At 35.3% G+C, this 13,880-nt stretch overlaps 1 protein-coding gene across 2 annotated transcripts in view; it reads right to left on the reverse strand.

Moving 5' to 3' along the window:
• Positions 1-13,880, reverse strand: part of LOC150085456 (jouberin-like) — a 320,291-nt gene that overhangs the window by 20,049 nt on the left and 286,362 nt on the right. Inside the window, exons 23-24 of one of the 2 annotated variants that reach the window (XM_090373259.1) lie at positions 11,874-11,956; positions 11,389-11,450 (exon numbers count right to left, since the gene is read on the reverse strand). In XM_090373259.1, the coding sequence (XP_090229385.1) occupies positions 11,447-11,450; positions 11,874-11,956 (87 nt within the window). In that variant the 3' untranslated portion in view covers positions 11,389-11,446. Of the gene's footprint in view, positions 1-11,388; positions 11,451-11,873; positions 11,957-13,880 lie in introns of those variants that run through there. The other variant, XM_090373258.1, reaches the window with a different exon arrangement.

The following is a 13,880-nucleotide window of genomic DNA, read 5'->3' on the forward strand; positions in this document are numbered from 1 at the left end:
CTGTAAGAACAATTATAAAAAAATAAAGAATTAATTTTAGCAGCGGGAAAGATAGCAGTTCCACTGCAAGCAACTAGTGCTAGGCCGACTATTAGGATTGAAATGGAAAGACGTTAACTAATTTTATTGAAGATAATATCCAATGCAAAATTCAGTTAAATATTGCAAAAAAAAAAAAAAAAAAAAAACAGGGAGAGATTAGCCAATATGATGATCTGAAGAAAACTCACCTAAAAAAAAAAAAAAAAAAAAATGTGGAACCATTTAAAACTGGTAAGGGCTGGTTGAATAGATTTAAAATCTGGGGAGAAGCGGCAAGTGCAGATCAAGGAACCAAAACTTTCAGTAAAGAACTTGTTAAAATTATTGAAGAGAGGTATTGTGAGTTATACTTCTCAACTAGTTTATAACATAGATGAAGCAGGACTTTTGTGGAAACGAATGTCTAAAATAAGTTTTATATTGAAAGAAAAAAAACATGCCAGGTTTCAAAGCGGCGAAGGATCAGGTGACTTTATTGTTGGGTGGTAACGCTGCGGGGGATTTAAAAATAATACCCCTTTTAGTTTATTAGGCACCAGCGAGGTGATCTGATAGAGGTGTATAGAGTCTTGAATGGTTTGAGCATGCTCAATGCTGATGGGATTCTTCCTCTAGCTCAGAATAATCACCTGAGAGGGCATAAATTCAAATTGAGGAAAGACAGATGTAGGATAGACGTGTGGAAATTTGCCTTTAGCCAGCGGGTGGTTGGTTGGTGGAACAGACTTCCATCCCTTGTAGTGGAGGTTGATAGCCTAAATAAGTTTAAGGCTCAGCTGGACAGGTATTTTGAACGAACAGAGTGGTGAAGTGGAAGTGGGTTTTTTTTCTTTTTTTTTTTTTTTTTTTTTTGGCTGATGCTGCATAAGCTTGCTTTCTTGCATCAAATGCCTCTACTAATGCTACTAATGCTATTTCGAAGAGGGCCAACCCAAAATCGACACATTTTTTGATTAAATTCATCATTTAAGTTAAATCGATTTAGATCAATTAAATTCATGATTTTAACTGGAATTTTAAGTTTAATTTTGATACGTAAGTAGTTACGTACGTATATACGTATGTAATGCAGAATATTTTAAATGTATAAATATTTGAAAATTAAATATTTTGACCGACATTTGTGCATCTTTTCACTACCGTTTATTACTGATTAGGAAATATCCTATGGCACCGACCGCAACTTACAAATGCATATGTTACCTTATGGTAAGGCGGCGTTCGCTTAGCGCTCTGTTTTTCCGGAACGAATTATCAGCGTTAAGCGGGGGGTCACCTGTACTAATGCTATCTTCAGAAGGTGCAGAATACTCATCAAAGTACTGAATATGAATGAAGTGGGTACATTTTCCCTGATGCATCTGCTCTGTGTAGATAGTCTGTTTGCAGGGAATCATATAAATGAGTTATGTAGAACAGTAATGTTGTCATCTAATATAGTTAGGGAAGGACGTTACGTGGTTGTTTTCCATTAAGATTATTACTATATTTAATACCACTATTATACCATGTGAAATTAATAATAATAAAGTTTATTAAGCTATTCGCTCAAACTCCTATACATTAAGGTGATGTTTCAGGTATCTTACTGATACCCATTATCAGACCATGCTGTTGGGGGAACTAAAATAGAAAGGGCTACAAATTTGAATATAGTAAGTCCTTGACTTACGTAAGCTGAGTTACATAAATTAGAACTTACGTAAATTTTTTTCACAGAAATTAAAAAAAATTTTTTTTTTTTAGGAGTGTAAAATTTAAATCAGTACAAAAAAAATCAGTATAAAAAAAAAATAGGAGTGAATAATGTTTCATTTCTTTCGAATGAAAAAGGATGATTTTCAAGTGCATATTATACAAGGACATTATCAAAAAACAAAAAGGTAAATCACGACTGGTTAATGTATTCACTTTCAAAATCTAGTATATATTGTTTTTGTTGTAAATTATTTGGAACTGCAAATATTAAATTGTGTTCAACTGGCTTTTCTGATTGGAAGCATGCTAGTATTAATTTGCAACAACATGAAATATCTTCTACTGATATTTCTAATTACAATAAATACTTTATAATGAAGTCCACATTAACAAAGCAAACAACTGTAGATAAAGAACAATGTTGCTTGTATGAACTAGACACAAATCAGTGGACTGAAATTTTGAAACAAATTTTTGCTGTTGTTCAATATTTAGCTGGCCAGTCTTTTGCATTTCGCAGTTCCTCAAGTGAATTGTACGTTCCCAATAATGGTAATTTTTTGAAAGCAATTGAAATTTAGCTAAATTTGATCCGTATATAATGGATCACCTTTTCAATATTAAAAAAAAATTAGCAGTATGCCACATTATCTGGGGAGTAAATTTCAGAATGAAATTATTTCTTTAATTGCTGACAAAATAAGGAAAGAAATATTAGGTAAAGTTGAAAATAGCAAGTATTTCTCAATTATTCTAGATTGCATCCCTGTTGAAAAATTAACATTTATCATACATGCTATTGTATATTCTGGCAATGACGTAGAAATAAGGGAACATTTTTTAGGATTTCATCAAATTAATGGCACAACATGTAAGGGGTGATGTATATTAGTACTAAATGGCTTATTCCCAAAATATAGCTTAAAACTAAATAACATGAGGAATCAAGGTTACGACAACAATTTCAATATGAGCGGAAAACATATTGGCCTTCAAAAAATTATCAAAGATGCAACTGTCATGCAATGTTAGTACCATGTAATTCTCATACTTTAAATTTAGTAATCAATGATGCAGCAAAAGTCACTTTCTAAATAGTTCAATTTTTCGATATTGTGCAAGAGTTATACACTTTCTTTTCTTCCTTCCCACACAGATGGGAAAAATTAATATAAAATATTTCAAAATTCATAGTAAAATCTGTGAGCAATATGCATTGGAAAAGTAGAATAATAGCAGCTACACGATTAAGATTTCAACTTAGCAAAATTTATGACACATTGTTACAATTAATATCTTACCAAAGTAGAGACATAAATACTAAAAATCTTGCTCAAACCCCTTGCTACAAAGATTCATTCTTTTAAATTCATTGTATCAATTATTGTATGGTACGATATTCTAAATAAAGTCAACGTTGAAATTAAGATGTTGCAAAATCTTAAAATAAATATTGCAGAATGTACAGAAGCTTTGAAAAATTTGATAAAATATTTCAAAATGAAAAGGTCTGACGAATATTTTGAAAAGTGTATTTCTGAGGCATTCTCATTATTGAATAACTTGGATTTGGAAACCACATGTCCTGTAGTGGCAGCTTTGTGAACAAAATGTGCAAAAAATAAATTTGACTATGGGTCGCCAGACGACCCAATCACAGCCCGAAAATTAAAATATAAGGTGGACTGTGATTTTACACTTTTAGATATAGCAATAAATTCAATGCAAACTAGATTTTACATGTTAGCAGATATGAATTCGTGTTTCAACTTCTTGTTAAATTTTTCTGATTTAAATGATGAAGATCTTAAAATGCATTGCAGTAATTTACATATAAAATTGACAGATCCTTCTATATGTGAAAGTGATATAATGATAAAGAACTTTTTGAAGAGCTGAAAGCATTAAATATTAGTAGTGATGATCCAAAAGAGTTTCGTAAAATGATATGTAACAATAATACAATAAATGCAGTTCCAAATATTGTGACAGCACTGAGAATTTTTTTGACTCTTCCAGTTTCTGTTCCAACTGGTGAAAGATCTTTTTCTAAATTAAAGATCATTAAAAGTTATTTAAGATCTACAATGCTTCAAGAAAGACAAAGTGACCTTGCAATAATTGCTGTAGAAAATGATATTTCACAGAGCATTAATATGGATGATTTAATCAAAGTATTTGCTACAATTAAAGCATGAAAATTTATGTAACATTAAAAGTTGTAAGCTGAATGCATGAGTTTTTTTTAATGCTGTTTTATTATTTTTTTGTAGTCTAGTGTCTTTAGTTTTATATTTAAATTCTTAATAATATGTGCACCCATATAAAATTATTGAAAAGAAATAAAAAAATTCTAAGCTAAAATTTTTATTGTTTCCTACTTTAAAATGCATATTTTTTAAATTAAAATGCAAGTGCACATACTCCTACAAACAACAAATAGTAAACTACATTCATTATATGAATTTTTATTCTCTGAGAGTTATATTATGCCTTACAATTAGAAAATTAGTTATGATAAAATATAATTAGTGGGAAAATGTACTGAACTCTTGTCATTGTATCGAAGAATGCATGCAGTGAGAATAGAACCCCGAAGCTCCATAACTGTTTTACCGGCTTTTAATTCCATAAGTTTACCTGTTAAATAAAGCCTAGAAAATCAAGAGCATATGCAAAGTTCATAGCATGGAAATTATTAAAATTTTGTCAAATATCATTTTAATCAAAATTAATTTTCTGAAGAATTAAGAAAATGCCCATTAAGCAGCATGAAAGTGTATTTCGTAATAATACCATCATCTGATGATTTCATAATACGGTATCTCATGATTCTCAGTCATAAATATGGAATGAAATCTGTAAAAATTACAATTCTTTCCCAAAATGAATGAAAATGTTTCCTTAACTGCATTTTTTATAAGAGAGTCAATACGAATGCCATTGCTTAAAGATATTATTAAATAGATTTCTAACTATAAAAGTTGTTCTAATCTGAATAAACATCTCAAAATTCGAAAAAAAAAAAATTATTCTATTACTAATATTCAAGCCAATTTTCATATGTAATAACGAAGATCTTGAGCATACTTCAATATGGTACTAGTCAACAATGCTAACCCAAAATCTTATTTTTTGGCTAACTTTTAACTTCTTTTGCATAATGCAAAGGAATTGGATCCAAAACTAAAAATTTTAAAATAAAAATAGAAATATTTATGGAATTTTCTTTAAAATGATGCATGTCCCATTGTAGTTAGTTAATAAATAGTAATTTAATTCTGCAAACGAAAATGATGCCACAAGTTGAAAAGTTGAATTTTATGTTTATTATTTTAGAAACACAATTTACCATATTTCTCTAAGTCAAAAGATTTTTAAAATAGAACGGGCGGAAGGACACTTCAAAGATGGGCGGAAGGACACTTCAAGAATTATGTAGTTTTGTGTATCAGTTTCAGTAAAAATTTAATTTTAATTTGTGCCATTGTGTTCATATTACTAGTTGAGGCAGTCCTTGAGGTTGTCACAGATATGTTCTCAGATATGCCAGACAAGCTGTACTTGCTACCTGGGAGTCTAAAATGCTGATGGAACTGATATCTGGGTGAAACTCAAGTCAAGTGGACCCAATTTCGGCGAAGTCCGGACGGTCTGTGACAGCCAAATCCTTTGCTTGCACCTTCATGATGGTGGGACTGTTAGTAATCCTGGGTATAACCTCCATGCACAAGTACATGGTGGGTGACCACCCAGGTGTGAACCAATGTAAGCAGGGGTTGAGGTGTGGTGCACACACAACATGGAGGAACGCCACCCCTCTATGTTACCAGGCAGTACTAGGTGGTAGATGACTCTCATCAACCAGTGAAATCTCTTCCATCATGCAGTATGATTGATGACTTTTGAGGTTATGATGAACGTCGTGGTGAGATTCAATATTCCTTACATTTCGAGGGTAAAAAAAATAAAGGTAAAGTGCAGCCATTATCAACCCACTGCAGAATGGAAGCCTCCTCAACAATTCATGCTGAGGGAAATGGACCATAATCTGCCATGCTGGTCCAGTGCGGGTTGGAAGATTGACCGTATTCAGCAGTCAGGGGCTTGAACCCCGGTCTACTCAAGGAGCGTGTGCTACTGCACTCACGCTCCTGACCACTCGGCTATGGAGGCCGTCTTTTCGAGGGTACAGCTCTAAAACGGTGTTCGCAGGCTGGCCGCTAGTTACACTGGACTAAACCTATTGGTAACTCTCTAGGAGGCTTCTAGATCAGCTAGTGTATAATCTTGCTACCTCTACTCTGCCAGATAGTGACTGGAGGGAGTAGAGGTAGCAGTGTGTATGCAGGGAGCATTGTCGAAGCCACGTTATGTCAAGGATCTGGGTATATTCTTATCACATGTACGCCATATCCAAAAATTTCATTACTTCATACAGCATGTCCCGCCCACCCACTCTTTCTTACTATGGAATACACCATGAATTGTCAAACTAATAGAGCAAGCTTATCTGCGAAATGATCTAAACCTCCCAAGGACTTCCTAATTCATTTCACAAATATACGTGGTCTCAATTCTAATCTCAACGATGTCCATTTCCACTTGCAGTCTGCCAAACCCCATGTACTTTTTCTGACAGAATCTCAGTTATCGGTTGATTCAACTACTGCTCTTTTCAAATGCCCAAATTATTCGCTGTATGATTCCTTTCGCCTCAAAGGTGCTACTTGTGCATATGTCCGTTCTGATATTCCCTGTCAGAGACTTGGCAATTTGGATTCTCCTCTCTTTGATCTTCTCTGGCTTAAAATCTCTCTACCTCACTGTGTCAAATTCATCTGTTGTCTCTACCGTTCTTCCAACTCCACTAATCACGTGGAGCTCTTTGACTTCCTCTCTTTGCAACTTGACATTCTCCATGGTGATTTTATTGTTCACAACTCCAGCTGGCTTCCGTTTTCTAGTCACACCGACCCTGCAGGTCGAGATGCTGAGGCTTTTGCAGTTACTAGTGACCTTGCACAGATTGTTCATTTACCTACAAGAATACCGGACAATCCTAATCATACAGCCAATACGCTTGATCTTTTTCTCACAAACAACCCTTCTAAGTACACGGTCGAAGTGAGAGGTCCTTTAGGTACTTCAGATCACAACTTGGTGATTGTCTCTTCTCCAATGGAACCTTTATCTCACGGCTATTCCCAACCTAGTGTTGTTTGGCATTACAAGAATGCAAAATGGGATGACCTGCGAGACTTCTTTTCTTCTTTTCCTTGGTTGGATTATTGTTTCAAAACTTCTGATGTCAACGTTTGCTCAGATCGTGTCACTGAAATTATTCTTGCAGGAATGGAATCCTTTATCCCATACTCCACTTTAAAATCTCGTCCTTTATCTAAACCTTGGTTTTTCAATAAATGTGTCCAAGACTGTCCAAGAAAAGAATGTTGCATATCGTTATTGGCTTGTTTCTAATTCTTCAGTTTCATTTTCTGCCTACAACAAAGTTCGCAACAATTGTAAAGCAGTTATTAATCAGTCCAAACTAGAGTTTGAACAGGCTCAGAGTAGAAAACTTGCTTCTTGCCTTACTGGTAGCCGAGCATTCTGGTCTCTTGCCAAAGCTATTGGGCGCAACTTTTGCCCATCTCTGCTCCCACCTCTGTCCAAACTAGATGGTTCTGTTGTTACTTCAGCCAAGGATAAAGCTGACCTGCTAGCATCGCACTTTTCTTCCAACTCATGTAATAATGATCTTGGTAAAATATCTCTCACCATTCCCAACACGCTCCATTCAATGCCTCCTGTGGTCTTCCGTCAAAAGGATATCAGAAGGATTTTGATGAATCTTGATGCTAAAAAAGCTCCTGGTCCCGATGGTATTTCTCCACTTGTTCTCAAAACCTGTGCTCCTGAACTTACTCCTATTCTTTGCAGATTTTTTCACTTTCTTATTCCAAAGGTGTTTTTCCCTTCTGCTTGGAAATTTTCTTATATCTAGCCAGTTCCTAAAAAGGGTGACAAATCCCTCCCATCCAATTATCGTCCCATTGCAATTACTTCTACTCTTTCTAAAGTAATGGTAAAATCAATTAACTGCCAACTCTTAAACTACCTAGAAACCTTCCATCTGATCAACGATCGCCAGTATGGATTCCGTCAGTGTCGATCCACAGGTGATATTCTGGCTTATGTTACCCATTTATGGACTAATTCAATGGAAAGGTTCGGTGAAACACAAGTAGTTGCTCTTGACATCTCAAAGGCTTTTGATCGTGTTTGGCATAAAGGTCTTCTAAACAAGCTTCCATCTTATGGTTTGCCAACTGTTTTTAGTAATTGGTTATCCAGTTTTCTCTCTGATCGCTCACTGAGGGTGATGGTAGATGGCTCTCTGTCTTCTAACTTCTCCACTAATGCCGGTGTCCCCCAAGGTTCAGTTCTTTCCCCCACTCTTTTCCTCTTGTATATCAATGACCTTCTTCCATTAACTGGAAATCCTATCCATAGGTTTGCCGATGATAGCACATTGCATTCCACTTTCCATTTTGAGAAACCTTGCCCTGCTCAATCAGCTTCAACTTCTCGAAAATCTGCTACCAATTCCTTAAATGCCGATCTTCTGGTAATTCTCCAGTGGGGCAAAGACAACTTAGTTGATTTCAACCCTTCTAAAACTCAGTCTTGTCTGATATCTCACAAAAAGGATTCTTCCGCTCCTATGCTTATCTTTAGTGACACTCAGATTTCTAGGCAAAATGATATATCTCTTTTGGGGGTTACCCTGACTTCTAATCTCTCTTGGCACAAGCACATTACAAATATTGCTTCCTCTGCATCTAAAAAACTTGGTTTTCTCTTTCGCTCTCGGCGTTACTTTTCTTCCAAACAGCTGCTCACTCTGTATAAATCGCAAATCCACCCTACCATGAAATAGCGTTCCCACATCTGGGGTGGTGCCCCCAAAACCTCTCTCAGGCTTCTTGATTCCATTCAGAAGAGGGCAGTTAGGTTAATTAATGATTCATCTGTAATAGAGTCTCTCCACTCGGTGTCTCATAGATGTACTGTTTCTGCTGCATGTCTCTTCTACAGATACTTCCATGGGCACTGTTCTTATGAAATGCCTTCTATAATTCCCGCTGTCTCTTTCAAAACAGTCCGAACACGTGCCGCCACCAGCCAACATCCATTTACTGTCCAACTTCAAACTCTCAGAACCAACTTTTCATCTTCCTCATTTATTCATTCATCTGCCGTTTTCTGGAACAACCTTCCTTCATACGTATTTCCTGAAAATTACAATCTACAGAAGTTCAAGTCCAATGTCAACAAATATCTTCTTTCGTCTTCTCAACTTCCAACCCAAGCACGGTACTAGGTACTATAGGTTCTAATACCTGCCGTGTTTGGGGTTCACATAAAAAAGAAAAAAAAAATAGTGTAAAAGGGCACCAAATACCTGCTGCATGCAAGCGGCCAAGGAGCTAGGAACGACCCTGTGCACCACTGATCACGCACCTCAATCTAATCCCAAAGAATTAAAAATACAAACCAAAACAATTCACAAAGGTTTCCAATTACAATATTACAAAAGTATGAAATAGTTGACTTAATGTCTGAAAAAGAGAAAACTTTTCTGTTGCACCTGACTTTAAAGCATCTTGGTGCCACCACTATTTGTCACTAAGCTTGGAACATTTTTTAATCTTATTATCCAATAAAATATTAGAATTAAGAAAAAAATTTAATGTTCCCTTTCCTTATTTAGATCTGAAAAGAGATTAAAGTGTCTTATTTATATTTTGTGTTTATGTTGTTACTAGCAGGATTATAGACATTTCATTTAAAAAATTTATTTTTTGAGAATTTTTTCTCATATAGCACTTGATCTGACGTCCTGTCTGATCCATTGCTACAGTTTTTTAACTAATGTGTTAATAGTTGATGCTTTCCCTGTTCAAAAGGTCACTGTACACCACTGTAACAGCTGTTGCTCTTACAGTGATTAAATTTTGCTTCTTTTGACATTATTTTCCCTTCATTTATCTAATAGAACTATTTCTCAATGAAACCAACACTAAAGAAATAATTATTTAGATCTGAAAATTAGTATTTATAATAATGATCCACAGCTTCTTTATGCAAAAAATTATAAATGATTTTGAATTTACAACTAATCTTTCAGTTCACGGGTCATTTAATCTTTATATTAGTATTTATCACAAGCAATTAAAATTTATAAATTTGTAACACAGATACAACTTTAACTCAGGCTTTAAATGAATTAATTAGTAAAAATTGATCAGAAACAAAGTCCTCAAAGTTTCATATTATTTTATTTTAAGTTTTGTATTAAGACCTTACAACTTAACTTATCCAAGAAACACAATTCCAAAAGCTTTTGAGGCTAACACTGAATCATACACCATCTTCTGTTAAGTAAAAGCTTCTCTTTCTCTCCCCTTCCCAACTGCATCTATTTTAACATTAAAAAGATGTGTGTGTGGGGGGGGGGGGGAATTTTGTTGTTCTGAAGGCTCTTCCACCTTGGCTGAAGAGCATATCTAAGTTATTTTTCTCTTAACAGGTGTGTTTTTTTGATCACCTGTTCATATTACTTCATTTATTTTTCAGAACATTTTTCTTTTATGCAAATAACTTAAAAGCTGATTATATCAATTGACTCAATGCCTAAAAAGTCACTACCAGTATCAACAATATGATTATATAACTTGTAGAGTACTTGCCTCATTTTGCACTTACAATTAACCAAACTAAAATCTGTACTCCAGTACTCACGATTCCCCCTTCTTTAAGAATTGGTCCACAATTTGTCATCCTTCTAATACAAAAAATGGAGAACAGAACTATCTTGGAAAATCAAGAGGAGTCCAATATAAAGTGTGTGTGGTACTTACATGCACAAGTGGCATCTTACAATTAAAATTTTTTTAATAGTAAAATTTTTTTCATAATTAAAAATTTATAACTTATGATAATAAAAAATAAAAATAAAGTACTTTTTTCTTTTGAAATGGCAGTTAGTTATTTGGTTTTTAGGAGCATTAGCAACTAAGGCCATATTGCTCCGGGATATGCGTTGGTCATTCCCTGACCTTTCCACATCCTCCGTATTTGGTGGTGACAGGCTCGAACCTCGGTCTAATCAAGAAGCGTGTGCTACGCACTGCTGCTCCTTCCCACCTGGCTACGGAGGCACCTGAAATGGCAGTGTTCATTCACAAATTTTTTCAGAAACTTAAAAATATATGTACTTTATAAACTAAAAATATTTTTTAAAAAGTGCAGAGGCTCTGCAGGTAGGGAAATTAGTGCAGTCACACCATGAGCGCCATGTGACATGATCACTGCTGTAGCACCTATTTGCATCGACTTTCTTACTGATAACTTGTTTCTAATGTAATTAGTTGGTTGCATTCTTACTAAGACTATGAAAAAGAAAGTCAATGCTCATCATGCCATATATATGGGATGTTGCAATTTAAAGGTACAAGAGTCTATCTTGCTTTATTTTATGCTTGGGAAACTTGCCATCCTTTGTGATATTCATGCTAAAATCCAATGGGTCTTTACACCAAGACAGATGCACTGGTGTCTCACTGCACTGTACCCTTTTCTCTCCACCTCACTTGAACCTTAGAGATTATACCTTCTAATTTTGTTCCACTATTAATAACTAACTAATATGAAAAAAAAAAAAAAAAAAAAAAAGAGAGAGAAAAGGTTCATGACAAATATCCTAAACAGAAAAATAATCAAGATAAAGCTGTGTAATTTACAATACTTTATAAATATTTCATGTTAAAAACTGTATGTCAACTCAAAACAAAAACTAAAACTATGTCAACACCAAAAACTAACTAAATAAAACGTATCTCCAGAAATCAACTGGTAGGTTGCATGTAGCCCAAACAAAGTCCCATGAACTACACAAAAATCCACAGATCAGAACTGTCTAAATGGGCAGTTGATGTCATCCATTTGACATCTTAACATAAAAAACAAAGGGCTTGCTTTATAGAAATTTGTGAAAATCTCAAAGAAAGAAAGTAAATTAACAGAAAAGGAAAACAGGCAAACACAACACTACAGGCATATTTTACCTGACTGGTGAAATTTCGTCTTCATTGTCTTCTGGACCAGATACAATCGCCAATTTTCCTGACTGGGTAATTACAGCTGTCAACTAGAAAATAAGTTGCATTTTTAAACAAAACATAACAAACATAATATTGCAATCAAAAATTAAGAATACGCAACTTTTTGAAAAAAAAATTGGGTGTTCTTAAAGTGTTTATTATAAATGGATTTTCATATTTTTGATTTTTGCTTGTAAAAGAATCTAATTTTGTACCCTTGTTTTTTTTTTTTTTTTTAATTGCCTGCACTATTCAACATTTGAACCAGATTATGCTGCCATTGCATTTTCTTTCTTACAAAGTGTGGATGTAGTAGTAGTATTAGTGGCATGTGATGCAAGAAAGCATGTGTATGAGCTTATGCAGCATCAGCCAAAAAAAAAAAAAAACAACACACCATTCCCTCCAAATGCCTGTCCAGTTCCTCCTTAAATTTATTTAACCTATCAACTTCCACAACGACAGATGGAAGTTTGCTCCAGCAATTAACCACTCGCAAGCTAAAGGCAAATTTTCGCACATCTATTCTACATCTGTCTTTTCTTAATTTGAATTTATGCCCCCTTAGGTTCGTAATCTGAAAAAGTGGAAGGATCCCATCAAAATTCAGCATGCTCAACCCATTCAAGGTGTTATACACCTCAATCAGATCACTGCGCAGGTGCCCAGTCTCCAGCTACTGTAATTTGCAGAACTTAAGCCTCTCTTGCCGACCGGGCTAACCGGGTGGGTAAAGTGCCTGCCTGGCAACCCAAAGGTCACGGGTTCGAATCCCGCCTCACGCTTGGATCAAAGTACAGCAAAAAAAAAAAAAAAAAACTTTGGGAGGTGCATTATAGTCACAGAAGCCGATGTGCCAACAACTACCAAAGAGAAAAAAAAAAAAGCCTCTCTTCGTAAGAAGATCCCTTCATTCCCCTCACCAATCTTGTTGCCCTTCTCTGTACACGCTCAAGCAAATCTATATCCTTCCTAAAACGAGGCCTCCAGACCTGTATGCAGTACTCAAGGCGTGGCCTGACCATTGCCTTATACAGAGCGACAAATACCTCCTTTTCCCTACTAGAAAAATTCCTATATATCACTGACAAAACCCCATGACCTGCCCTGGCAGCCTGTCTGCATTGCTCAGAAAACTTCATATCTGACTGCACAATTACTCCGAGGTCTTTTTCATTTTCTACCACCTTAAGTATAATACCACACAGTTGGTACCTTTCTCTGGGGTTACTTTTACCCATATGCAGTACTTTGCATTTGTCATGGTTAAACTTCAGTTGCCACTTCTTAGTCCATCTGCCCATTTCTAGATTCTGTTGCAGTAGCACACTGCCATTACCGTCATTAACAACCCTGCCAACTTTGTATCATCTGCAAACTTTGACACTAAGCCTGATACACCTTCATCAATATCATTGATAAATATAGAAAACAACAGTGGACCCAACACCGAACCCTGTGGGATTCCACTAATAACATTAGTCCACGAAGAGCAGCACCCATTGATTACCACCCTCTGTCTTCTCCCACTCAACCATCCTTTTATCCATTGTAGCAACTTACTCTTAATACCACTCTGCTTCAATTTGTACAATAGTCTTCCATGCGCAACAGTGTCAAAAGCTTTTTTGAAATCCAAATATATGATATCAAAATTATTTTTTGCATCCAGTTCCTTTGTAACCACATCATAATATCCTATCAAATTTGTCAGACAAGACTTTTCCTTAACAAACCCCATGCTGTGTCTGAATTATTGCTGCAGCCTTGTCTAGATGATATTGCAATGCATCTTTAACCAGTGACTCCATTATTTTACCCAGAACAGAAGTTAAACTAACTGGTCTGTAATTACTCGTGTGACCCTTCCATCCCTCTTTTTTGAATTGGGGATACATTTGCACATCTTTAGTCCGTGGGGACCTCTCTTGAGTCCAAGGCTGCTTTCATAATTATGGCTAAGGGTTTGCT

This window comes from Mastigoproctus giganteus, chromosome 5, assembly GCF_048544385.1.
Source record: "Mastigoproctus giganteus isolate SK-2022 chromosome 5, ASM4854438v1, whole genome shotgun sequence".
Classification (NCBI taxonomy): Eukaryota; Metazoa; Arthropoda; class Arachnida; order Uropygi; family Thelyphonidae; genus Mastigoproctus; species Mastigoproctus giganteus.